This window comes from Mus pahari, chromosome 2 (assembly GCF_900095145.1).
Source record: "Mus pahari chromosome 2, PAHARI_EIJ_v1.1, whole genome shotgun sequence".
NCBI lineage: Eukaryota > Metazoa > Chordata > Mammalia > Rodentia > Muridae > Mus > Mus pahari.
The window spans coordinates 19,512,172-19,538,388 of NC_034591.1; the positions used below are offsets into that span (position 1 = coordinate 19,512,172).

At 48.6% G+C, this 26,217-nt stretch overlaps 1 protein-coding gene across 6 annotated transcripts in view; it reads right to left on the reverse strand.

Moving 5' to 3' along the window:
* The window catches only part of Prkag2 (protein kinase AMP-activated non-catalytic subunit gamma 2), a 233,965-nt gene that overhangs the window by 29,071 nt on the left and 178,677 nt on the right, over positions 1-26,217 (reverse strand). For all 6 annotated transcript variants that reach the window (XM_021189582.2, XM_021189566.1, XM_029535341.1 and 3 more), the window contains one exon: positions 14,052-14,121. In XM_021189582.2, coding sequence (XP_021045241.1) covers positions 14,052-14,121 — 70 coding nt within the window. The remainder of the gene's footprint in view (positions 1-14,051; positions 14,122-26,217) is intronic.

Below are 26,217 nucleotides of genomic sequence, written 5' to 3' on the forward strand. Positions count from 1 at the left end.
CAGACAGGCATCACCACGGGTGTGAATTATCCCAGCCTCATCCTGAACAAAGTGACAGTCAGAGGGCGGCTGCTCACCCCTATCTGTGGACACCTTAGCCTCCTGCTTCACTGTTTCGGGTGCTGTCTGTGCTTTGTTTTCCAATTCAGTTGTCAGCATGGCCACAGACACCTCCCAGGAACCGACCGCTGACCCAGAGCCTCAAAGGAGTGACCTCTAACTGAGCCCCACCGCCCTGACACCCTCTGCTTTTATCCTTAAGATGGAAGAGGGAGCTGAGAAGAGGGTGGAGGCCACACTGTGACAGGAAGTGAGGTCAGAGTCCTGGGGGGAGGGGCAAGGGGAGGAAGAACAGAGTGGGAAATGTGCAGATATCTGAAGGTTCAAGGTTCCAAGTCTTTAGGGTGAGAAGGGTTTCCTGCAGTATCTTCCACAATCATTTCCATTTGCTGCCAAACATTAGTATTTGGAACAGAGACAAGAAGCATGAAGATGTTTCCAAGAATAAAGCACAGAGTAGCTAAATACCATGATGTAAGTAACAACCCTGACACACAGTAACAGTACTGTGGCCACTCTGATCTCAGCATTATTCCCCAAGCTGAGACCAAATCTATAAGGAAAGAAAAGTTACTACCCCATTCCTCAGATGAAGACACCAAGGTGTGGGGGCTCAAATAACTTTCTCCAGAGTAACATGTCACTATTAGTGAGAAGCCAGCTTTTCTGATGTTCTAGACTGAACCAGGACATAGTGACTGAGTGTGGGTGGGATCAATTCAACATTACACAGAGATTGAAGGCAGAAAGCAGAATAGAAAATCAAAGTGTATATGTCTTGTGGGCCTTGCTGTATGGGGCGAGGGAAGAAAAGACCTCATGTGGGTCCCACAATTAAAAGGAATAAAAGGGTTCACAGACCAGCAGGTATGTGGGGGGAAGCCCTTGGCAAACAGGAGTTCCAGTTTCCTCCCAGTCAGGCACGTGCTTGCCCCCAGGGTAACGTTTGGTGAAACCTGCGAGGAGGCTTTTGCTGCAGGCACTGGGGTACAGCTTGCTGCAGGCGCTGGGGTACAGCTTGCTGCAGNNGCTGGGGTACAGCTTGCTGCAGGCTGGGGTACAGCTTGCTGCAGGCACTGGGGTACAGCTTGCTGCAGGCGCTGGGGTACAGCTTGCTGCAGGCGCTGGGGTATAGCTTGCAGGCTCTCCTGGCATCTGCTGAGAGAGGCTGTGTGTGCCTGCCCACGTGGCAGCATACAGCCCAAAATGCCAGTAGAGGCCAAGCTGAGAAACCCTGCAGCAGCCTGGCTGGCTTTTTTAGCTTTCATGACTACCTGCCTCTCCCAGGTGGCCTCTACTCCAGGAACGCATCTTCTCCCCAAAACCCTGTCCACTACCACTGACCTTAACCTCTGAGGGTGTGGAGGCATGCTGAGGGGCACAGGGCAAAGGATGATCAGTGAAGTAATGACCGGTGCTTCTTACAATTTTTCTAACGTGCTTAGATAGAATTATGGGTTTTTTTTCTGTCTAAGCTTGGGCAATCTTAGAAAAGAAAACTCAACTTAGAAAATGCCCCTATCAGACTGGTCTGTAGGGCATTTTCTTGATTAGTGATTTGATGTCAGGGAGGTCATCCACTATGGGGGGGTGCTTCCCTGGTCAGGTGGTTCTGAGTTGTATAAGAAAGCAAACCGAGCAAGCCACGATGAGCAAGCCAGAAAGCAGCACTCCTCCATGGCCTCTGCCTCAGTTTCAGAAAGCAGCATTCCTCCATGGCCTCTGCTTCAGCTCCTGCTCCCAGGTTCCTGACTTACATGAATGAGTTCCTGTCTGTTTCCCTTGATAATGGACTGTGATGTGGAAGTGTAAGCCAAAGATATCCTTTCTCCCCAAGTTGTTTTTGGTCATGGTATTTATCACAGCAACAGAAAGCAAATCAGGGCACATGGTCATTGACAAAGCTAGATATTAAAAAAAACTCAGAGCTTAAAAAACAGACTGCATCCCACTGGCATTTTATTCTCTTCCAAGGTTTTGGATTTGGTTTAGCTTGCGTGCATGCCTGCACATATGTGGCTGTGTAAATGCATGTAGGTGCTCATGTTCCTGTGTATAAACCCTGTGAAAGTCTGAGGACAACTTTAGATGTCATTCCTCAGATGCTAGATGCACCTTGTTTACTGAGACCACCCAGCAACACCCCCTCCTTCCCAGGATATAGAACGCAAACACTGAACAAAATCAAGTGAGGACCATACTCAGGTCACAGTAAGCAACAGGCTGACGAGAAGGCCAGGGCCCACCCTGGCCAGGGCCAGCAACAGCACAGCTTTCTCCAATCTCTACGGTATTAGGGATCTTGAAAGGGGATCCTGGACAGCTCTCTCAGCATTTCTTGAGATGATGGGAGACGCCTTCTGTGTTACTGCAGACTCCTCAGTGTCTATCTTGATGTTCTTAGGGATCCTCACCCATGCATGGCTTGAGCACACAGGGCTTCCAACTGCTGACATCTCTTATGCTTGCACAGTTCTGCCTGAACCTTATGTGTATGCTCCATTCTCTCTTTTCCTCTAACTTCTGCCTTCTCTGCCTCTGACTTGTGAACAAATCAGGCCCTCATTGAATACCCATCCTTTCTTTCCTGTGCCCAGAGCTAAGGACCATGCCTCTATTGCACAGGGAAAGTGGTAGAAGGACTCATAGAGATTGGCCTGCCTCTGCCTCCCAAGCGCTGGCATTAAAGATATGAACCACCATGCCTGCACATACTTTTTTTTTTTTTTTTTTTAAAACGTGGCTTCTGGGGACCAAACTGAAGTCTCTGTGATTGTGTGCCAAATACTTTACTAACTAAAGTATCTCCCCAGCTTCTGTAATTTCTTTCTTCATTGCTGCTTTGGATGGGATCTCATGGATTGATACTTTACTAACTAAAGTATCTCCCCAGCTTCTGTAATTTCTTTCTTCATTGCTGCTTTGGATGGGATCTCATGGATTGATACTTTACTAACTAAAGTATCTCCCCAGCTCCTGTAATTTCTTTCTTCATTGCTGCTTTGGATGGGGTCTCATGGATTGAGGATCAGACTGGATATGTATTAAAGATAATCTCAAACCTCTGCTCCTCCGGCTTCCACCTCTCAGGTGCTGGGCTTGCAGGTGTGTGCTGCCACGCATGCTCATGCGGTGCTGGGGACAGAGCTGGGGGCTTGTGCATGAGTGGCAACCGCTCTACCAGCTAAGCTACGTCCCCAGCCACATACAGTCCACCTATTTCCATATGACTCAATTACTTTTTATCCTGTGGTAATTGGCAAGAAACAAACCAGGGAAATACACACCAGTGATAATCACTCAAGCAACAACTGAACAGTTCATCAATGCAGCCCCTGTCTTGGTTATTCTTCTATTGCTGTGATGAGGCACCACAACCAACCTATAAAAGAAAGTATTTAGCCGGGCGGTGGTGACACACACCTTTAATCCCAGCACTTGGGAGGCAGAGGCAGGCAGATTTCTTGGGGCTCATGGAAGCAGGCATGGCGCTGAAAGCTTACATCTGACCCACAAGCCCAGCTAGGCATGACTAGGGGAGTCCTAACTGGAAATGATAAAAACTCCATGACACACCTCCTGAAACAAGGCCACACCTCCTATCCTTCCCAAACAGGTCTGCCATGTGGGGATACGGAGATATATATATACATATAATATCAGCTTATGGGGGCTGTTCTCATTAAACAATACAAGAGTTTTGCCTAAATGTTTGTCCATCTCCATGCCAGAAGAGGGTGTTGGATCCCCTGGATGGGAAGTTGCAGACGGTTGTGAGCCACCATGTGGATTCTGAGAACCTAACTCTGGTCCTCGGCAAAAACCGCAAGCACTCTTAACTCCAGCCCTGTCCGACTTTTCTTTCCTGTATATTCCTTTTGAAAATCTGCTGACAGAAGGCTCTCTAATTTCTGATACTTTGTGGTTTCACTCTCTTCTTGATCAGATCTGACAAAGATTTATCCATGTTATTGCTTTCTCCTAGAACATGCTTCCATCTTTACCTATCAGGGCTACTTTTCTATGATATCTCATTTCAGCAGATTTTAGGTGGGAAGAAAGATGAAAGGATCAATTCAGCAAACCACCAGAGGGTGAGAGATCAATTCTGTCAATCAGTGAAGGTGAACTCAAGATGATCAGAAAACACCACGAGCATCCTGCAGTTAGACCCTGATGAAAGGCTACCTCACACCGGGAGCAATACCACTTCCCAGAATTCCAGTGTAGGCCCACAATTGTGTACACTGTTAGGGGCTAGCAGACGAAGCACCCATTACAGATCCACGGGCTAACTCTATCAAGGCATGCCACCTTTCTTAATGGCCAGAGATGCTTCTGTTGGGAGATGCTATTGCAAGTCATAATGTATAAAAGCCACGCACAGAACCATCACAGCAGAGCACCAGCCATGGACACTTCATCAGTTCACAGGCCTGGGACAACATCTGCCAGTGTGTGCAAGGGACTCAAGGGACTTGAGGGGCTCAAGCTGAGTGGGAAACAGAGTAGAAGGGAGAGCAGGCCCAGGGGGACTGAACCTATTGGGGAACTGCAGCTACCTTCCCTGTGACCTTCTTAAGAGGAGAAGCCACTTTTCTTATTGCACCTTTTCTCTTTCCCTCTCCTTTTCTTTTCTTCCCTCCCAACCTCCTACCATCTACCCTCCCTCCCCCTCGTTCTTTTCCTCTTCTCTTCTCTCCACAATTGACACAGAATTCTGAGACTAAGTGTATGGACTTCCTTGCCTACTGAGCATGATGCCTACAGGATCCCATTGTTGGGCCCTCTAGTCAGTTCAGTTCTGACTCTCTCCACCTGGGGTGACACAGGATCCATAGGTGTAGGGCTCAGACCTCAGGTCTGCCCACATCCTTGCCATCCCAGGTGCAAATCCGCCCTGAACCTCATGGCTAATTGATTGATTGGCTATAAATGAAGGTTTCTATTGACTCTCTCCTTGGGATCCAGCAATGTTCCTGAAGGCACCAGTTAAAGGCTTATCGAGACATACACGGGATGTTCTAAGGAGGGTGTGGGCAGATGCACTGAGTTTTCATGGACCCCATGTATTCAGCTATCTACAAACTCTCTGGACTCTGTCTTTTATGGTTTCAATGAAAGTCTATTTAGTATACATGACTAATTAAAACACAGGTCAATGCTGAACAACCTTAGGGTACTTTTTCCAGCCCAGAGCCTCAACCCTCTGACTCTGCCCTACTGTTCCCAGTCATTAGCCTCATCCTAGAATGACCAAGAGACAGCTGGACAGTGATCATTATTAGCATACAAAAACCGACTTGGAAGACAGGATTTTAGATGCTATGTATGCTGGGAAACCAGTGACATTGCTACTGTATCTGACCACATCCTCTGAGCTTAAGCCTGAACTATTATCATTATTTCTTCTTCTTTGCTTTTGCTTCTTTGAGATAGTCTCTTCTCACCCAGGTTGCCTGAAACTTACTATCCTGCTCAGAATGGATCTGAACACGTGGGACTCCTACTGCCTTCATCATTGAGTTCTGAGATTGCAGGCATACGCTGCCACATCTGGCTCTTTATTTGGGGATGATATCGTCATCCTTCTGCAGGTTATTCTGAGTATAGAAGGGAAACACAATTGTGCTTACCATGGCTGGCAACGGGGCAGTAGCCACAGGCATCCACTGGGCACAGGCTTTAAAGCCTGTTTTAGGGCAGTCATTGTAGCTACTGTTTACGGAAACGACCACGCCCTCACGCTTCACTGAACGCTATCTGTGGTCATGTTACTCAATGTACATATACTCCCAGGGGCTAGGTGCTGCTATGGAGAAGCTGCTGTGAAAAGAACAACGCTTTAAGTACTTTGTTTAAAGTCCTAGAACTACTAAACAAGAGGAAAAGGACCCCAATCTGGGTCTGATGTATTCTCTTAGTGACTGTGGCACTAATTGCAGAAGCATTTAAGAAACGGTGGGTCATCTGTTCAAACTTCAAAGCTAGGGGTCGCCAATAAGACCGAAGGCCACACAGCCGACACACCGAGAGTGTGTGTGTGCATCTTGAGGTCACATGTCAGACAGGTCAGACTCCTCCTCTCTTCCCTTAGCAGAACACACCTCATTCCCACAAAGAAAAGATCTGGAAGACCCTCCTTCACACAGACTCTGCAAGTAAGGGGAATGTCCTGCCTATGGGATTACCTATGCCTTGTCCCATCACTGGACATAGCATGCTTGGACTGCACAGAGGCAAGGAGATGCATCATCATCTCACAGACTTGGTACCTTCCATTCTCCTCCACGTCTCTACTTCATTCACCATTACCAAAGTCAGCTCTCCCTCACCTGCACAGCGCTTTCAACACAAATAGCTCTTTTTTTTTTCCTCATAAGAATCAACCAGCTGAAGTACTCCAGGTTATGTGTGAGTGTGAAGGCTAAAACTCCAAATCCATGTAACAAATATTTATAGAAAATGAAGTCTCTTGGAGCCTGAGTTTTAATAACAAAGAAATGCGTGTGACCCCATAGGGCCCTAAGATATTCAGAGAAATCCTGTCTGGCTCAGATGTGCGAGCCTGCTCTTCTTACTTTCTTCCTCTGTGCAATGGAAATGAGGCGATCTGCCTGTTATGGTCATTTTAAAGACTAGGTTAAGTGTACGGGGCTTAGCAAGAGAAGAGGGAAGGAGAACCACTGAGAGAGAGAATATGAATGAATAGCCTTTGAGAAGAAGATAGAGTCTTGGTGGAGTTGGCGCGTGCGTGTGTGTGTGTGTGTGTGTGTGTGTTTGTGTGTGCACGCACGGGTGTGTGCTCCAGGTGGCAAAGGACTTTAAAGAGGGCTGGAGGGATGCTGCAAGGAGGAAGAGGGAAGCAGAGGGAGGGAGGCAGGAGTGGACCCCAAGGACAGGTGAGTGTGCTCACGGAAAGCTTCTAGCAAGCTGCAGAGAGAGGAGGCAGAGGGCTGGGCTGGCAGGAACAGAGGCAGTGCTTAGAAAGCGATCCTGAGAGGTGGGTGAGGCAGCCAGGGGAACAGAGTGAACGAAGAGGAGGGGAAGGGAGAGGGAATGTGCTGGCTAGGGCTAGGGTTTGTCAATTCCACACAGGTTGATTCACATGGGAAGAGGGAACCTGCAACTGAGAAAATGCCTCCATCAGATCGGCTTAAAGGCAAGACTGGAACATTTTGATTAATGGTTGATGTGGGAGGACCCGGTGTACTATGGGTGATGCCTGTCTTGGGCAGGTGATCCTGGGTTGTATAAAAATGGAGGCTGAGCAAGCCATGAGGAGCAAGGCCATTTCTCTATGGCCTCTGCCTCCAGGTTCCTTCCCTGACTTCACTCAGTGATGGCATGCCACCTGGGATTTGTAAGATAAAATACTCCCTTTCCTTCACAGGCTGCTTTTGGTCCCCAGACAATCGCATCTCTGTAGCTTGCTCTGTCTCCTTCAATCCTTCCTAAGTGTTCCATGACCAACCTCACCTGTTCTTGGGGTCCCTCCTGCTTCTTTCCATCCCTTCCTTCTAGGACAGAAAGAAAGAGAAGTGGGGGGGGGGGGAGAGGGGGGAGAGATCAGGAAGGCAAGAAGACCATAGGGACCATGGCTGGTCTTGATAGCTAGGGACCTGTGAAGGGCAGAGGCCTGGCCAGAGACGTGTGCTGGACATCCTTAGACACTAAAGTTTCGTGGTAAGGAGACCAAATGCTGGCCAGCATGAGTAAGTCGGGTCAGAGCCAGGAGTGGGCACTCTCTTAGGTGAGGACCAGTGTGAAGGTAAGTAGGCCTCGGATGGAGCCACAGGTACATTTGGTTTCTTCCATTCAGGAAGGAAGGGTGGCTGCATGGAGCTGTGAGTTACACCATCCCCCCACCCCTACCCCCTGAGACAGGGTTTCTCTGTGTAGCCCTGGNGAAATCCACCTGCCTCTGCCTCCCAAGTGCTGGGACTAAAGGCGAGCACCACTGCCAGGCTCACCCCTTCTCTTCTGACTTTGCTCTTCTAAGACACAGGGTGTGTGTGTGGGGTAATGCTTGGTTGGTGCCTTAGGATTATCTGAGACTCAGCATAGTTCCACAGTATATGTTGGTAGTCGTCGAAAGATCTAGAAGAGACATTAAAAATGCTTCCAATTTTCCAGTGCTGCTGGACAATCAACCCCAATCCTGTTTATACCTGACGGGTGAAGCTGGAAGCAGCAAAGGTCAGCGACAGGCCCAGGACTCTGATGAGTGCGATGCACTTCCATTTGGATAGTGATGGGGCCTGGGCCACCAGGCCTATAAAGCAGGAAGACAGTCTTCTGGAGGGAAGCCGAGTCCCTAGCAGAGTGATGGGAGGTGCTCCCGCAGTTCCTGATGACTTTCTCGTTGGTTCCATGCACTTGCAAAGGCTGGTGATAAGTCCCACTTTTGCTATACAAACACTCTATGCACTTTCCTGTTTGTTTGGCTCATGATTTTGGTAGCGGGAAGACCTAAGGAGCTGAGTGTCCTACTGGCTGTGTCATAACGGGGGGGGGGGAAAGCATCACACAGCAGCTGGTATGAGAGGGTGTGGCTCTATGGAGAGAGGAAGCCAGAGGACGGGGAGGCCGGCTTTCCTTTCCAGGATGCCTAGGAAGAACCAATCTATACCTGGGAGACGACACATCGCCTTCCCACGGTACACGGGGACTAAAATTTCATCCCAGAAACTTGTGGGGGGCAGATCCCTTCCAAAGCACAGTCTATAGGACAACCCCCTGTACCTTCTGCAGCCTGGGACACCACTGGGCTATGTTTGAACCTGACTTTGGATATACTAAAACATGTGGCAATATGTTAAATACAGGGTGAGCTAGGCAGGAAAATTTCTACTACAGATATTTCATACAATCTTAACTATTCTTGCAGTCAAGAATCAATCTATCCCTTGCCTATAAACTCAGCCAGGGAAGGTGAGTGTTCAGACAGCAGACAGACCTTCTGAACCTGTCACTTTGACGTGTCTACCAGCAGAGGTCAGCACCCCTCACATCACAGGCAACAAACCCGCACGCTGACTCTGCAGAGGCTCACTTTTAAAAGCTCTGCAAGCCTAGTGAGGAGGAGGAAAGGCTTCATAGCCTTTCAGTGCCTCCCTGCAGAGGCAACTGGAGCCATTTATATTCTCCCTGAATTTCCTATCCTCATGAAAATTTAATGCCACATGGAAATACCTGTTCATGTATGGTGATCTCTCTCTCTCTCCTTCCTCTCTCTCTCTCTCTCTCTCTCTCTCTCTCTCTCTCTCTCTCTCTCTCTCTCTCCAGGAATGGAAAGCTAGCAAGTGGTTACCAAATGCCAGGCCCATGGTTGGCAGACACAACCCATAATGATAACAATACTAAAACACAGCTTCAGGGCTCCGTGCATTACCCAAGGAAAGGCAGCCAAGCCTTCACATGACAGGGCCTGAACTCTTGCTTTACCTTCCCACAGAGTGGTCCCTGTTCTGTGTGTGTGTGTGTGTGTGTGTGCATTCATGTAAGTATGCATGTATTTAATGTTTGGTGCATGTGTGGGTAAGGGCCAGAGGTGGCTATTGGATGTCTTTTTCCATTGCTCTCCACCTTAGTTTTTTTGTCCTGGAACTCACTTTGTAGACCAGGCTGGCCTCGAACTCAGAAATCCACCTGCCTCTGCCTCCCGAGTGCTGGGATTAAAGGNNTGNGCCCCCATGCCCAGCTTTTTTTTTTTAAAAAGATGTATTTATTTATTATATGTAAGTACACTGTAGCTGTCTTCAGACACTCCAGAAGAGGGCATCAGATCTTGTTATGGATGGTTGTGAGCCACCATGTGGTTGCTGGGATTTGAACTCCGGACCTTCGGAAGAGCAGTCAGGTGCTCTTACCCACTGAGCCATCTCACCAGCCCCCATGCCCAGCTTTTTTTATATGTGGGTGCTGGGGATTGAGTTTAGACCCTCATTTTTTGCTGTCTAGTTCTTTTTGTCTACCTGACACCAGCTGGAGTTACCTTGGAAGAGAGAACCTAAATTGAGAAAATACCTCTATCATAGTGGCCTTTAGGCAGGTCTGTGGGGTATTTTCTCAGTTAGTGATAGAAGTGGGAGGGCCAGCCTGCTGTGGGTGGAGCCTTTTCTGGGCACCTGTATCCTTGCCTCTCCATGATACAAGAAAGCAGGCGGAGCGAGCAAGTCATGGGGAGCAAGCCAGTAAGTGGCATCGGTCCATGGCCTCTGCCTCGGCTCCTGCCTCCAGGCTCCTGCCCTGACTTTCCTTCACGATGAACTACAAGCTGTGAGCTAAGAGATCCTTTCTCCCCTAAGCTGCTTTTGGTCACAGGGTTTGTTACAGCAGCAGGAAGCAAACGACAACACCGCACTGAAGCAGCATACGTGACCGACGGAGCTATCGTGTACCAGCTCCTTCCTTATTTCTGATCACCCTGTACTCAATTAGCCCGGCTTCTCACCAAGACTGTGAGTGAGGTCTGGAATCTGTGAAGAACCCCGAGGGCGGGAGGGAACCCAGGGTGCTGGTGTTGGGACAGATGACGAAGGTGAGGAGAAAACCAATCAGCACGGGCAGATGGAGAACACATGGGCAGATGGAGAACACTCTGCCGCCAGTCACCTTAACCCTGAACCTCTCTACAAGTCCCTAGACTGTGGGGACACCAGGCTGGAAGCCAGGAATGGCCCTCAAGCCTACCAGAGTGTCCAAGCTGATGAATAGAGGGGTTCTGGCAGGCTGAACTTCGGGGCATGTAACTGCAGTCGATGTTATGTCCAGGTTCACACCTGGCCAAGAAATAAATTCAAGGCAATTAGGATAGATAAACACAAACGAGAAAATGATGTGACAGGCCCCAGAGTTTAAAACCATAAAGCGATGACTCTGGAGATGTTCTGGTCTCACGGCTTTGCGCTCATTAGACCACTGAATTGTCACGGCATATAAAGCAAGTATGGACATTTAAGGTGGCCGCTGGGATCAGAGGCAGACACCAGCAGAGCAGAACAGGGGGACAAGGGAAAGGCACACAGACGGACAGCTTCAGAGAGAAGATGAGATTCGGGGTGCAACTTGCAGCTATGGTAAGATGGGTGGGAGGCAGAAAGGGTGATTGATGATTGAGCATAGGGCTTGCTGTGCTACGTCTAGGAGCCAAAGTCAGCCCATTTCACAAATCCGTTTTCTTGGATCTCAGCCCTACTGTGTTTGGCCTTGGGCTGCTGTCTTGCAAAGGGGGGCAAACTGGGTGGCTGATGCAAAGCCTGAGACGATGCATCCCCTTGCTGCATCCGAAGACCCATGACCTGGAGCGTCACTCTTTAAAGGGAAGCCTGTGAAACAACAGAGAGAAGGTATACCAGGGCTGGGCAGCAGGAAGCACTGGGGGCTCAGAGAGACACTGAGAAGATCCAAGCCTAGCAGATGCAGCCAGGACGGCAGTGACTGGGGCAGCTCCCGAATCATAGCTCAGGCTAACACTGGCCCCGACCCTGCCGTGCCCATCTCCCTCTCTCACCTCTCATAGCTCAGGCTAACACTGGCCCCGACCCTGCCGTGCCCATCTCCCTCCCTCACCTCTCATAGCTCAGGCTAACACTGGCCCCGACCCTGCTGTGCCCATCTCCCTCCCTCACCTTTCATAGCTCAGGCTAACACTGGCCCTGACCCTGCCATGCCAGTCTCCCTCCCTCACCTCTCATAGCTCAGGCTAACACTGGCCCCGACCCTGCTATGCCAGTCTCCCTCCCTCACCTCTTCTTTCCACCAGCTTTACTAATACCTTTGAACCTTCTGAAGACTGGACCAGAGTTGAAATTTGTTAGAAAATAGAAAAACAGCGTTGGCACAACACTACCAGTCATCATGTACATCCCTGAATAACGAATATTCATATCTAGGTCATGCCTCCTGATGTGTAACTGAAGATAATAACTGTATAAAAAGGAAGGTTACCCAGGTAAAAACGAGGCATACTCAGTTGGACCTACTCTGTGGAGGGCTAGCACCAGCTCCCGGGATCCATAAAGGTGTGATATCTCACTGTTGCAACTTCTTTCTCCCCTTCAAACAAGTAGCTTTTCTGAATTTTGGATGAATGAACAATTTAAAGTTCCGGGGGAACAATGTGCTACTCTGGACGATTCCACCAGCACCACCCCCTCTTTCAGCTCAGCGTCACAGTAAATGTTTAATATTCTGCCTTCTTAGAAATCTAGAAACGTTTGACAGGGTTATTGGTGAGGTAATACAGATAAAAATAGTCGGGTGAAAGGGGGCGCTCCTTTTAACATTTTTTATTTTTAACATTCTTGCTCTCACACTGCACGTTCACAGGCTATCCAGAGGTGAAGGGTGGGCACACATCGAACTTTGAGAAATGCACATAATATGAATCTCAAGGAAAGAGAAAAGCCACGAAATCTATACTAGGCGGAATCCCTGTGTTAAGATTCACAAATAAAAGCCTTTTAGAGTCTGTGGATTTTGGCCAATGGCACTTAGTGAAAGTAATATTTACAAAGCACTGACTACGGTTCTCACTGAACACCACAGTGCAGGTGCTCTCACGGAACCCTCAAAGCACTAGGGAATTAGCTTTACTATAGACAAGAGGAAACCGAGGCGCAGAGAACTCACACCACTTGTCTGGGGGCCTGCCAGGATGTGAATGTGAGTCTGGGCTCTCCCACTCAAAACTCCACTCTGGGAGGTCTCACTTCAGTCCCTACAGGTTTAGACATCCCATAACACAAACCAGGCAGCCAGAAGCCACTACCTGCTGTGCAATTTAGGAACACCAAGGGATTAGGAGGTGCATCCCAACGAAGACACAGGCTTATCTTTTGACAGGACAAACCACAAACAAAGCTCAGGAAAATTCTGAAATGCACCATTTGTTAATAATGAAAACATTTCTATAGACGCATTACCTTTAGGCCAACATATCTGAACTGCTACAGCGAAGCTACAACAGGCCTGATGCTATCAGGGTAGCACTCCCCAGCTGGCTGAGCGTGCTTACTTAAGTAATTGCCTGAACATCAATGAACAGGGGTATTAAAGTAAAGTTGGCACAAGGGACAGCACCCACACAGCGCATTCTTTGTTCCAGGCCCTTCATTTTGTCAGTACTCTTGGAAAAAGGAGCAGTTCCTAAATAAATCATGGAAGTACACCAGACTGAGTAAGGCCTTTTATAGTCTCCAAATGGTCATGCATCTTATATAAAGTTCGTTTTCGACTTCCCCGTTTAAATGTTAGCAGCCTCAAAATAAGATCCAGGCTATTTACCTGTAAGAAGATATTATTTAAAAATAAGGCAGGAAGAAGAATAACCAGGAGAGGAGACAGAATGGTCAAGTGTGAGGGGATCGCTTGGTCTCAAACCAGTTCAATGAGCCACTTCGGGTTTGCCGATTTAACTTTAGAGAGGGGGAGGAAGGGAAGGGAGACACACCCTACTGGAGGTATTTCCACAAATACAGATAAGGGAACCGGTTTGTTATTTGAAGGCATGGGCTGTCCATATGATTCCAGGGTATCCTCGGGGCGCGCGGTGACATGCACAATTAGGGCTGCATGACACCTGGCTCTCGCTCGAGTTCGGGTGCGGAGGACAAAAGGGCCATCCCTTGGAGCGCGCGGGCGGCCGCTCCCGGGATCGGGACTGCGTCCCCCAGAACCCGGCTGCGTCCCTTCGGAACAGAGCTGCATTCCCCGGAGCCAGACCGCTTCCCTGAGAACCGGACTGCATCCCCGGAGCGAGGCTGTGTCCCCGGGAACCGGGCTCCATCCCCAGAACCAGGCTGCAACCCCAGAACAGGGCTGCATCCCCAGGAACCCGGCTGCTTCCCCGAGGCCGGGTGCTTTCCTCAGAGCGGGACCGCGTCCCCGGGAACCGGGCTGCATCCCGGGAGCCCGGTGTTTCCCCGGAGTGGGCTGCAGTCCCGATGCCCGCCGCCGGCAGCGCAGGGCGCGGGTCGCGCACTCACCTTCCTCCTGGAACTCCAGCTTCTCCAGCATGCCGGCTTCCGCGGGTCCCGGGGCCGCCGCCAGCGCCGCCTGAGGGGGAGGAGGAGGAGGACACCGATCAGCATGGGCCGCGGCGCTCCGGCTTCTCGCATCGGGAGGAGGGGCCTGCGGCGGCGGGGGGCGCGCGCGGCGGCGGCGGGAGCGCGCGGCAGGCCAGGGTGGAGCGCGTCCCCGCCCAGGCCGGGCAGCCGCAGGTGGGCCGCGATGGCACGCTCTGCTCCCCCCTGCGCCTTTGGTACGGCCCGCGAGCGAGCGTGGGAAGGGGGAGCGGCGGCCCCGGCAGGTGTGGGTCCATGGGCACCCGCCGCACCCTGGGCGGGTGCGCGCCTCCCTCTCGGGGCCCCGCGCCGGCGGCGTACCGCTCCCTTAAAAGGAGAGGCCGCCTTCGGGGCCGCGCTTCGCCCGCGCCTTCGCGCGCTCGCCACTCTCCCGCCCCCAACCCCCACCCCGCGGCGGATCTCTTAACTGGCTTCCTCCGTTCTCAGCTCGCTCTTTCCTTACCGCCGCAGCTTGCTGCCAGAAGTTCACACAATTTAAATCTGGCCCCGGGCACGCCCGTCACCCTGGACTTGGGTATCCGAGACCTCCCTATCACCAACTCCGCTTGGCAAGCAGGCAGCGAGGCTGGCAGCGGTCTGCTGCCCGGAAGGGCCCGAGGCTGCCGACAGCCAGCACCTGCCGGGCCACCGGCCTGGGAGGGAACTTGTCAATTTTACAAGCCCAGAAGCAGGTAGTAGAGACCTCTTTAGTAGCCTTAGATGGGTCAATTCCTAAATCTAAAGTGTCCCCTCTCAAAAAAGAAAAGTTCTGTTAAGATGTTTTGTGATTTAAAAAAAAAAAATGCAGTTTGTCATGTTTTGTAGTGAAAAAAAAACTGAACACTTCTAAGTTTAGGAGCACAGTTTCAGAGCCAGGGAAAAAAGGCAGATTGGAAAAGAGGGTCTGAGGTTGGGGGGAATGAGGGAGGAGTTGGAGGAGGGGAGGGTGGAATATGATCAAAGTACATTGTATGTTGGGGTGGAGAGGTGGTTCAGTGGTCAGGAGCGCTTGCTGCACCCACGTGGCAGCACACAGCTGTCTGGAACTCCAGTTCCAGGGATCTGGTGCCCCCTCTGGCTTTCAGAGGCATTGCTGCAGATGGTGTACACATATACATACAGGCAAACACATAAAATACAAAAAATTCTTTAAAAAACATATTGTATGCATGTATGAAGTTCTCAAAGAAGAATAAATGAAAATATTAAAGCACATTACTTGGGAAGAAAGAAATGAAACCGTAAGAATTGTAGGCTATTCATGAATAAAATCCCAAAGAGTCTGGAAACAAACAAAACTCCTACAGTCAGGAAGATCCGCGAGATCACAGGGTCAACACACTGCATCTGATATAATAAAAACAAATGTGTAGAAGCTGGTATCAAAATACTGTTTACAATCTCGGCAAAGAAAGGCAGTATAAAATGAACACAGGAAGCCACATAAAGAGTTCATATCTAAAAACTGCACAGTGCATGTGGTGGATGCAGAGGTAGTCAAGGGGGAGGGGCGCCCCACATTCAGGGGTTGGAAGATCCAGCATAACGTCAGTTACCCACCAAGGTCATCGCTGGGTTTCTTTCAATTCCTGTCAAAATCCCAGGAATTCTGTTTTGTAGACACATAGATAAGCTGATTTTAAAACGAACACAGGGAGGCACAAGCTTTGGAATGTGTAGACTGAAGTGGGAGGGGTTCATACCATTAAAGCCTGCAGTGAGGACTGGAGAGAGGGCTCAGTGACTGAGGACCCAGCACTCTCCTGGCGTACAACCCCAGGCTCAGGGCCTTCTGGGCACTGCATCCAAGTGCTCAAATCCAGAGGCACATAATGCACACAAATTACAAAACAGTAAAAGCAGGCTGGGTGTGGTGGTGCACGCCTTTAATTCCAGCACTGGGGAGGCAGGGGCTGGCATACCTTTGTGAGTACAAGGGCAGTCTGGTCTACAGAGCTAGTTCCAGGACAGCCAGGGTTACCCCAATTAAACCCTGTTTCAATAGCCTCCCCCCCCCCAAAGAAGACAAGACGATCCTGTCTTAAAAACCCAACCAACCGAAGCAAATCTTTTTTTTTTTTTTTTTAAAGCTTACAGCATAGTTGCAGTAATCAGGACTATGTGATATTAGCAGAGAAACAGATATAATTGCCAACAGCACACCAGGAATGCGTCCAAACAAATACGTTAACCTAAGCTTTGATAACCGCACGAAGGTGCACTCCTAACTACCAGTGGGCACTGGTTATCAACCATCAGAGCAAACAAAATAGGACAACTCAAACTATCCCAATGTTATTCAAAAATTAGCTCCAATTGGGTCATGGTCTTAAGATGTGGACCTGTTAGGAAAACAACTGAGACCTAGGATTAAGCAAAGAGGCTCAGATGAAAACATTCTCCATAAAAGGGAAAAATTGATAAATTAAATCTACAAAGTGGGAGAAAATATTTGCAAACCACATAGTCAACAAATGACCAGTGTCTTGAATATAAAAGGATGCTGAAAACTCAGAAAAGATGGTCGGGACGCAGACAGAAGGAATGGAGAGACAATTCACCAGGAGTGGGTGAGACGGGGCTGGCTATAAGTCCACAGAAGAGCGGCATGCAAATCCACTGCACCTGCCATCAAAACACGCCCATTAGGATGAAGTAAACACTGAAACAGGGTCCAGTGCTGGTGAGGACGAAACTGAACAGAACCCGTCTGCACTGCTGGGGTGGATAAAAACCGAGAGGGATGGAGACCCAGCCTGGCATGTAAGATAATGCTTGTTGCTCTTCTACAGAAGACCCGAGTTCTCAAGTCAGGCAGCTCACAGTTGCCTGTAATTCTGGCTCGAGGGCTCTGACACCTCTGGCCTCTGAGGGCACCTGCACGCATGTGCACAGATCACGGAAAGACCTGCACACAGATGCACCTAATTAAAAATAAATTTGAAAAAAAATCCAGAATGAAAGAGTGCTCAGAAAACCACCTTGCTGGTTTCCTCTGAAGCTGCACAGTTACACATCAGTTGTTTTCCTGAGTATTCATCCCAGGGCAACAATGGACACACCGAAAGTTATACAAGGATGATGTTCACAGCAGCTGCTTTTCTAAGAGCCTCAACTGGGAATTACAGATGTCATTCAATGGCTGACTGGTTAAACCACAGCAAACCATCTATGCATGGCACATCATGCTAAAACTTCTAAAGGTCCACCAATCATTTGTACTAAAAACTTGGATAAACCGAGAACGGTAGTGCATATCTTTGATCTCAAAAAAGGAGGCAAAGGTAGGTGGATCTCTATGAGTTCTAGACCAGCCTGGTCTACATAATGAGGTCCATGCCAGCCAGAGTTACATGGTGAGACCTTGTCTTAAATAAAATTTGGACAAGTCTCCTAGGAATTGCACTAAATGAAATTAAAGCCATTTCTAAGGGTCATACATTGATTCCATGTTTCTGAGATGAGACACTTATAGAAACCGGGGACAAATTAGTGTATGCCAGGAGTCAGAGGGCAGGAGTGGACAAAAGTGACCATGACTTTTATGAAAGGTCATCTTGAGGGACATTGATGGTGGTGGACTTGCTCTGAGTCTTGCCTGTGCCAGAATCCACATCCTGCTTAAGATAGCATACTACCTTCCCCCGATAAGTCAAGCCAATTTTGTGGAAGAAATGACAATTGGGATTAATAAATGTACTTATTGGAAAAAACAGCTCACCCTGTAGTGCAATGGTTTTCTGTGTATTAAGAGTCCGGCACCGAAGGTTACCTCTTTTCACCATCCCAAAGGGAAACTACACACCCGCTACCTTACTTCCTGCTGGCTGCTCACTTCCACCGTGGAGGGGCTAGTCCACTTTTATCTCTATTGGTTCCTACCCAGATGTCAGACTCATGGGGCTATCTGTAGTGTTGTCTTTTGTCGATGTTTTCTGAAACTTTCTTTGTTATTGTTGAATAGTCTCCCACTGTGCAGATATCACACCTAGACCATCATCCCTCAGCTGATGAACATTTCGTTTAGGTGGTTCCCACCTTTTGGCTGTTATAAACATTCATGTTCATATGTCTGCGTGGACATGAATTTTCATTTTGGGAGGTTAAGTACCCAGGAATAGAGTTGCTGTGTCATATTCTATTGGCTACTTCATGTTTAACATGTGAGGAACAGCGGACTGGGTTACTCCATGGCTGTGGCACTGGTTAGCAGTACAGGAGGATCCAGCTTCCATTAAAGACACATGACTCCAGTGTATCTTGCAAGTGTACCTAAACCTTCCGTTAGCGCAAACGATCAAGGTTGGTGGTAAATGGGTAAGTGCTGACTAGTCTCACAGTTCAGATTTTACTGCCTTGTTCTTGTGGTGGTGTTGGTAATGTTTTGAAAAATCTCTTACTCTTTTTTAAAGCTTTTTTTTATTTTATGAGTTTTGCCTTAAAATGTGTATGTGCGCTATGAGTGCGCCTGGTACCTGTGTCTGCAGGTGCCAGACAGGGCTCTGGATTTCCAGGAAGAGGATTTGAGGAAGGCTGTCAGCAACCATGTGTGTGTTGGGAACTGACCCAGGGCCCTCTGAAAGAACAGTGCGCCCCTTTATCTGCTGACTCATCTCTCCAGTCCCCCCTTCTGGGTCCTTCCTGATCATCACTGTCATCTTGCATGAGCTGATCTGGAAAGACAAACATGGGCAGGGGCTGTGTTCCCTACAAAATGATCCTCAATAAGAGAACAGAAACTGCGTCCACTGCTCCTGCGCCCACTGCTCCCTCCACACTGGATGCACGGCCTGAAATGTAAGCATTTCTATGTAATAAGCTGGTGAAATCAAATTTATGGTCATGGATTTTTTTACTTGGCAAGAAAACACATTTCTCAGAAAGACAGTGATGGAGCAGTAGGAAAAGACATGCAATATGGCTCTACCACACTGCCCTCTTCAAGGACCTTCAAAGCTCTTAGACACCTGCAGGAACACCTACAGGGTCCAAAGAGGGCCAATCCACGGGCAGAAACAATTTAAACTTGGTGGTCCTCAGTTGCCCTTCTATGGCAATGTTTTCTTAAAGTCTCAGCAGACTTTTTGCCAGACTTAATTTTAGCTGCACTGGGCAGGGAGAGAAAGCAGGGCAGGAAAGAGGGGAAGAAAGGGCTCACTGTCACCCCGACACGGAAAGAGGGGTGTGTGCTCACCCACCACAGTCGGTCAGGACCTGGGTTTGGAATTAGAAAAACCAGACAAACCATGCACCCCAAAATTTCCTGACAGTCAATCTGAGGCCAATTCCCCCAGAGGAACTGCATGGTTCTTCTGGTGACAAAGAGGCACGGTGTTCCGCCTTGCTTCCGTGTGACCACAGGAGACCTTTCTACCTGTATGCCTTCTGCCTCTTCAGCCAGTCTGAGGCTCCGGGGCTCTAGCGTGGTGAGAGGAACAATTTGCTCTGCAAAAATCTAATGATTCTACTGAAGGGATGCCTGCAAGAGATGCAGCCACTACAGACGTGGCATCCTGGCTGGTGAAAAGTGCTGAATTATTAACAGCTGTTACGTAACTGTGCCCGAGGAATGAGAAATAGAGTATTCTGAATAACTTGGAAGGAAAAGCTTCACCCGGATGCATAGTCATATAGGAAAAGGAGTTGCTCAGTAATTAAGTCACTGGACCGAAGTCACTGCGCATATCTCTGAGTGACTCTGACTGCCAGAGCATCCTCCCTGGGGTCCAGATGACACTCGCTTCTCTCTCCCTCATGCCTTCCCTAAACAGCTGCCTCACACTTCTGTGTACAGTGTGCTAGCATGGAGCTAGCCTGGGTTATACCTGTTCCTGAAGCTGGGAATGCTGCCCAACACAAAAGCCCAATACTTCAAACAGTATGAGATGTGTTGTTCTTATAGTCAGTGAGGGGTCAATATGTAGCCCTGGCTGGCCTGGACTTGGCATTTAGACCTCGAACTCACAAAGACCTACCTGCCTCTGCCTCCCGAGTGCCGGAATTAAAGGAGTTGTGCCACCACGTGTGGCTTTTGTTGTTGCTGCTGTTTTGTAACTCAGTTGCTGGTTGATGATAGCATCTGATTCATTGGCAAGGTCGGTCAGACATTCCTGCTCGTTCCTGGGGTAGGCCAATGCTTAGGCAGGATAGCGATGATCTGCTCTTCGTCCCTGTTGCTGGGACGAGCCCCGCCTGCTCCTTTTAGACCTGTCTTTACCAGGAAGCCTCTTCTGTTTCTTCTCTCCCACCTTCCTGTGGTGATCTAAATGAGAATGGCCCCTAGAGGGTCATACGTTTGGATGCTGGTTTCCAGTTAGTGGAACTGTTTGAAAAGGATTAAGAAATGTAGCCTGTTGGAGCAGGTATGACTTTGTTGGAGGAAATATGTCACTGGGGGTGGGCTTAGGCCCAGTGCTGCTTCCTACAGATAGGGATATAAAGCCCTCAGCTGCTGCTTCAGCACCGTATCTGTCTGCCTCCCACTGTGATGCTCATGGACTACCCTCTAAAACTGCAAGGAAGCTCCTGACTAAATGCATTCTTACATAAGAGTTACCTAGGTCGTGGTGTCTTTTCATAACCATAGAGAAGTAACTAAGACATTTCTCTTCTTCACAGTTCTTCTGGGTGTTTGCTTCCTTTTGGTCATTTCTTTATGTACCTATAATTGAATGCCCTCATTTGCAATGCAATATTTAAGAATGCTATATGAAGAGGACATGGCTCTGTCATTAAGAGCACTTTACTGCTTGTCTTAGTCAGTGTTCTATTGCTGTGAAGAGACACCTGATTATGACAACTCTTATAAAGAAAAACCATTTAATTGGGGCTGGCTTACAGTTTCAGAGGTTTGGTCCATCGGTGGGAAGGATGGTGGCATGCAGGCATGGTGCTGGAGAAGGAGCTGAGAGTTCTACATCTAGATCTGCAGGCAGCAGGAAGCCAAACTGGCTTGAGTTTCTGTAACCTCAAAGCCCACCGCTTAGCGACACATTTCCTCCAACAAGGCCACACCCACTCTGACAAGGCCACACCTCCTAGCAGTGCCACTCCCTGTGGGCCAGTATTCAAACACATGAGTCTATAGGGGCCATTCCTATTCAAACCACCAATCTGTTCTGGAGGAGCTGAGTTTGATTCTTAGCACCCACATCAGATGGCACACAGCAGCTGTAACCCCAGCTCCAGAGGATGTGACACCTTTGGCATCTGCAAGCACAAGTACTCAGATGAAAATACCCACACACAGACACAGAATGAAAAATAATAAAAATAAGGTTAAAAAACAGTTCTATAGAGACAGGCAAATCTCTGTGAATTTGAAGACAGCCAGGACTACACATACACACACACACACACACACACACACACACACACAGAGAGAGAGAGAGAGAGAGAGAGAGAGAGAGAGAGAGAGAGAAAATTTTATATAAATTATTGTACTTACATATAGTTTCTCAAATTCAAGATATACAAAACCTAAAAATTTTCCCCTTTAGTGTGTGTGTGTGTGTGTGTGTGTGTGTGTGGTTTGTTTGTTTTGAGACAGGATTTTTCTGTGTGGCCCTGGTTGACCCTAAACTCACTCTGTAGACAAGGCTGGCCTCCAACCCAAAGAGATCTATCTACGTGTCTCTGCTCTCGAGTGCTAAGATTAAAGGTGTGGGCTTTCCCCGTTAGGTTTTTTTGTTTTTGTTTGTTTGTTTGTTTGTTCGTTTTTTTGTTTTTTGAGGCAGGTTTTCTCTGTAAAGCTCTGACTGTCTTGGAACTCACTCTGTAGACCAAGCTGGCCTTGAACTCAGAAATCTGCCTGCTTCTGCCTCCCAAGTGCTGGGATTAAAGGTGTGTGCCACGACTGCCCTGCTCTACCTTAGTTTTTGATAGAGGATCTTTCATTGAACCCAGAGCTCAATTTGGCCCAGACTAGCTGTCTGTAAGCTCCAGGGACCCTCCTGCCTGTTTCCTCACCATGAGGATTACAGGCATGTACCACTATGACCACCTTTTTATGGGAATGCTGGGAATTGAACTCAGGTCCTCACGATGTCTAGCAAACACCACTTTACCAACTAGGCCATCTCCTTAGACCCCTAGGTTAACAAAGAATACATTTAGAACTGGGCACCACAGTGTTCACTACAGTCTCTTCTTCTGGAGTGATGGAGAAAAGAGAACTCAAGCCCAGGAGTTTGAGGCCAGCCTGAGCAGCATGGAGCTACTCAGTGTTCAACAACAACAAAAGATGAACTTACATTCAGGGTATAGGCATCTGTCAGACACCTGGCTGGTGAATGCTTTCTCCATTCTGCAGGCTACCTTCTCATAGGTCCCTAACCATCAGAGAGCAACCATCTTCAACTCGGATGAGATCTGAGTGAACGACTGTGTTGATTGTCAACTAACTGGGCTGAGAAGCACCCAGGCTAGTGAAGTACCTTGGCTATGCCACACCTCTCTGTAAGAGCCAGTTAAAGGGGCAGGAATGGCCTCAGTGTGGTGGTGTCATACTGTAGGCAGGGCCAGATGGAATAAAATGAGCAAAGAAAAACTGCCAGTGAGCTCAGGCATCCATCTCCCGCCCCACTATGATAGGCTCCCACCATGTTCCCTGGCTCACTGTGTTCTCTGAAGCCAGACACTATCAGTCAGACTAAGCCGTTCCTGTTTTAAGCTGTTTCTCCCGGGCCTACACACCCTCCTATGGTTCGTCTGTGTCTTTTCCTTCTCCCTCTCAGGCTGTGAAGATCTATTTTCACGTAAAGCCTTCTAGAAGCTTTAATTTCTTCCTCTGTAGCTTCAATCCAGTTGTATGTCATTACTCGAGCTTTCCCCACAGTGCTGGGAATTCTGGGAGGGGAGGCTGTTTTCCTTATTAACCATAGTATCACCAGGACTCTAGCATCTTCCAGCAGTAGGTGTTCCAAACCCACTATTTGTTTTTTGCTTTTGTTTTGGTAAGTTTGATACAAGCTACAGTTATCTGGGAAGAGAACCCTCAGTGGAGAAAATGCCTCCATCATATTGCCCATAGACTACAAGGCATTTTCTTGACTAAATGATTGACATGGGTGGAGCTAGCCCACTGTAGGTCACTGAAGATGTTGCCTTCTTGATGAACTGGCCCTGTTTCCTCCCCTTCCGTTTATGATAGTACAGGCAGTCAACTCGAGAACCTAGAATCACCCAGCAGACAAACCTCAGGGCATGTCTGTGAAGAAGTTTCTAGACTGGATGAAGTAAGATTGGGATACCCACCCCAAAGTGGGAAGCACTATTCCATGGAGGGAGATGCCAAGCCAAATCAAAAGAGGAGAGCGAGCTGAGCATGTACTCATTGCTCTCTACTTGACAGCAGGTGCAATGTGACCACACATTCCTGCGACTGCACACACACAGCATGACAGACTGCACCCTCCAATCGTGAGCCAAGGCAAACCCTTTCATCCTCAGGTGGCCTTTCTCAGGCACTTTGTCACAGCAATGGGTAAAGCAATGAGGACACTGGTTTTCCCTTCTCCTTCCTTGGCTCCCCTTTCCCTGGGGCTTCTTTGCGTGGCTTCGTGCACTGTACCATTCTGGGGCTCTTCTTAGCACTGGCTAAGCAAGAGGAGAGTTCAGAATGATTGCTGTGATTTGGCTGTGGGTCCTGAGCCTCCTCCCTCTTGGTCAGGTGTTGTTTGTTTTTATATATCTGGATCCGGGGCCTGGCCACTCCACTCACAGTGAATATTCTGAAAGCTCAGGACCCTCTCTGAATACAAACGAGCAAGGTTCCTGGCCCTGGCTTTCCTCACCTGTGTCCCTGTCCCCACCTCTGGCTAGTCTGTTCATCTCTGTGACCTGTTTTGATTCAGTTTCTCATTGTTACACATGATGACGCATGGTTGCCAGGAAGAGTTTACTCTCCCCATCCAGGTGATCTGCAACCTTTACCTAGATGCAGTGGATCAGAAGGGGGGTCCGTTTCTGAGCACCTCACTCTGTTCACTAATCTGAAGGTATGATGTCATCACGACCACCCTGTAGGAGGCCTCAGTGACCCTTCTGACCCTCCCATCGTCTTCCCCTTTCTTTTCCCCCTCCTTTCTCCTTCTATGCCTCTTCCCTTCTTAAAAACGTTTATAACTTTGTTTCCTCTGTATGGTTGTTTTGCCTGCATGCACCGTGCACAAGCGGTGCCCACGGAAGCTAGAAGAGGGCACAGGATGGCATGCCCCAGGGACAGCAGTTACAGTTGTGAGCCATCATGTGAATGTTCTGACTCCAACCTGGGCCCTCAGCAAGAGTAACAAGTGCTCTTAACTGCTGAGCACTTTTTCCTGCCTCTCCCTCACTTCTGCTCTTCTTCCTTCCCCCTCCTCTCTTCTTCCTTCAGCTCCTCCTCCCCCCCTTCCCTACCCCACCATCACGCTCTCTCTTTTTTCTGATTCAAGGGTCTTGTTATGTAACCCAGCCAGGCTGTCCCGAAACTCTCTTGCCTCATGCTCACAATTCTCTTGCCTCTGTCTCCCAAGCACTGGAACTACAGGACCACTGTGACTCCTTTGAAAAATGTTAGCCAGGCAGTGATGGCCCATACTTAGGGGGGCAGGCAGGAGAATCTCTGTGAGTTTGAGGCCAGTCTGGCCTAAAGAACTGGTTCTAGGACAGCCACAAAAAATCCAGGCTGCATAGAATAAACCAGTATCAAACTACAACACCACCACAAACAAACAAACAAACAAACAAACAAGCAAGCAAACAAGCAAGCAAGCAAGCAAGCAAGCAAACAAACAACAAACAAGCAAGCAAGCAAACAAACAAACAAGCAAGCAAGCAAGCAAACAAACAAGCAAACAAACAAACAAGCAAACAAACAAACAGACAGACAAGCAAACAAGCAAACAAGCAAGCAAGTGTCTGATTTATAGTCTTTGGATTTTTCTACATGAGAAATGTCATCACTCACTGCCTTGTACCTCTGAGTCTTCAGTTTATAGATACTTGCTAACTGGATAAATTTACAAGTCCTGTTTTAAAAAATGTGCGTGTTTGTATTTATTCTGATTAGAACACAGCACAGTATTTGTGCCTTTATTCACACACACACACACACACACACACACACACACACACACACACACGCACATGCACACACACGCACACACACACACACACACACACACACACAAAGTAGAGTGTATTATATTATCATATATCATACAGAACAGGAAAGAATGTTTTTCCTATTTTAAACCCAGTGTACTGTACAAGGGTGACATGCACACTGTACTAGGAGTTGGCCCTCTGGATGCACACTGCTCTGTTGCAGAGGACTCTCTTGGCTGCCTGCCAGCAACCATTCTCTTCTGCTTCCCTTCAGAACGCTGGGGTTCACATCCTTTCCACACATGAATTACACTGGCTACAGTCTCTCTGGAGCGGCCCCGAGCATCAGTGCCATGTTACATGTTCATGTCTCCATCTATCATCTGTTCTTGTCAGGTAGGCATGCGAGGAGAGTTTCTGAGGCGTGTGAGGAGAGCTGGGTGCCTTCAGATGAAGCCACAGCAGAGAGAGGATTTGGGTCCTGGGTGAAGTCACTGAGCAGGCCTACCCGTGTCTCACTTTGCCTGGGGCCTATTCTGTCCCTAGACCTGCAAACGTGACAAAATAGTGACTTTATCCTTGGAGCCTGTTTGAGGCAGATTCTGATGTCCTACAGTTCAGACCATGCCAGGCGATACGGGGTGCTGTAACAGAGACAGACCACACCTTCAGGGGGTCAGGGTCTACCTTGGTAGAGATGATACTCAAAGTCTGGAAGCCAGAGTCCTCATGTGTTGAACTACACATCACCAAGAAGTTGAAATAAAAGAATGTCTGTCTGCAGAGAAGGTGCAGATGCTGCAGAACTTTCTGGAATGGGGCTTCCTTCAAAGTTGTACTGAGGTAGCTTTAAAAAAAAATTACAGCCGGGCATGGTGGCGTATGCATTTAATCCCAGCACCTGGGAGGCAGAGGCAGGTGGATTTCTGAGTTCGAGGCCAGCCTGGTCTACAGAGTGAGTTCCAGGACAGCCAGGGCTACACAGAGAAACCCTGTCTCG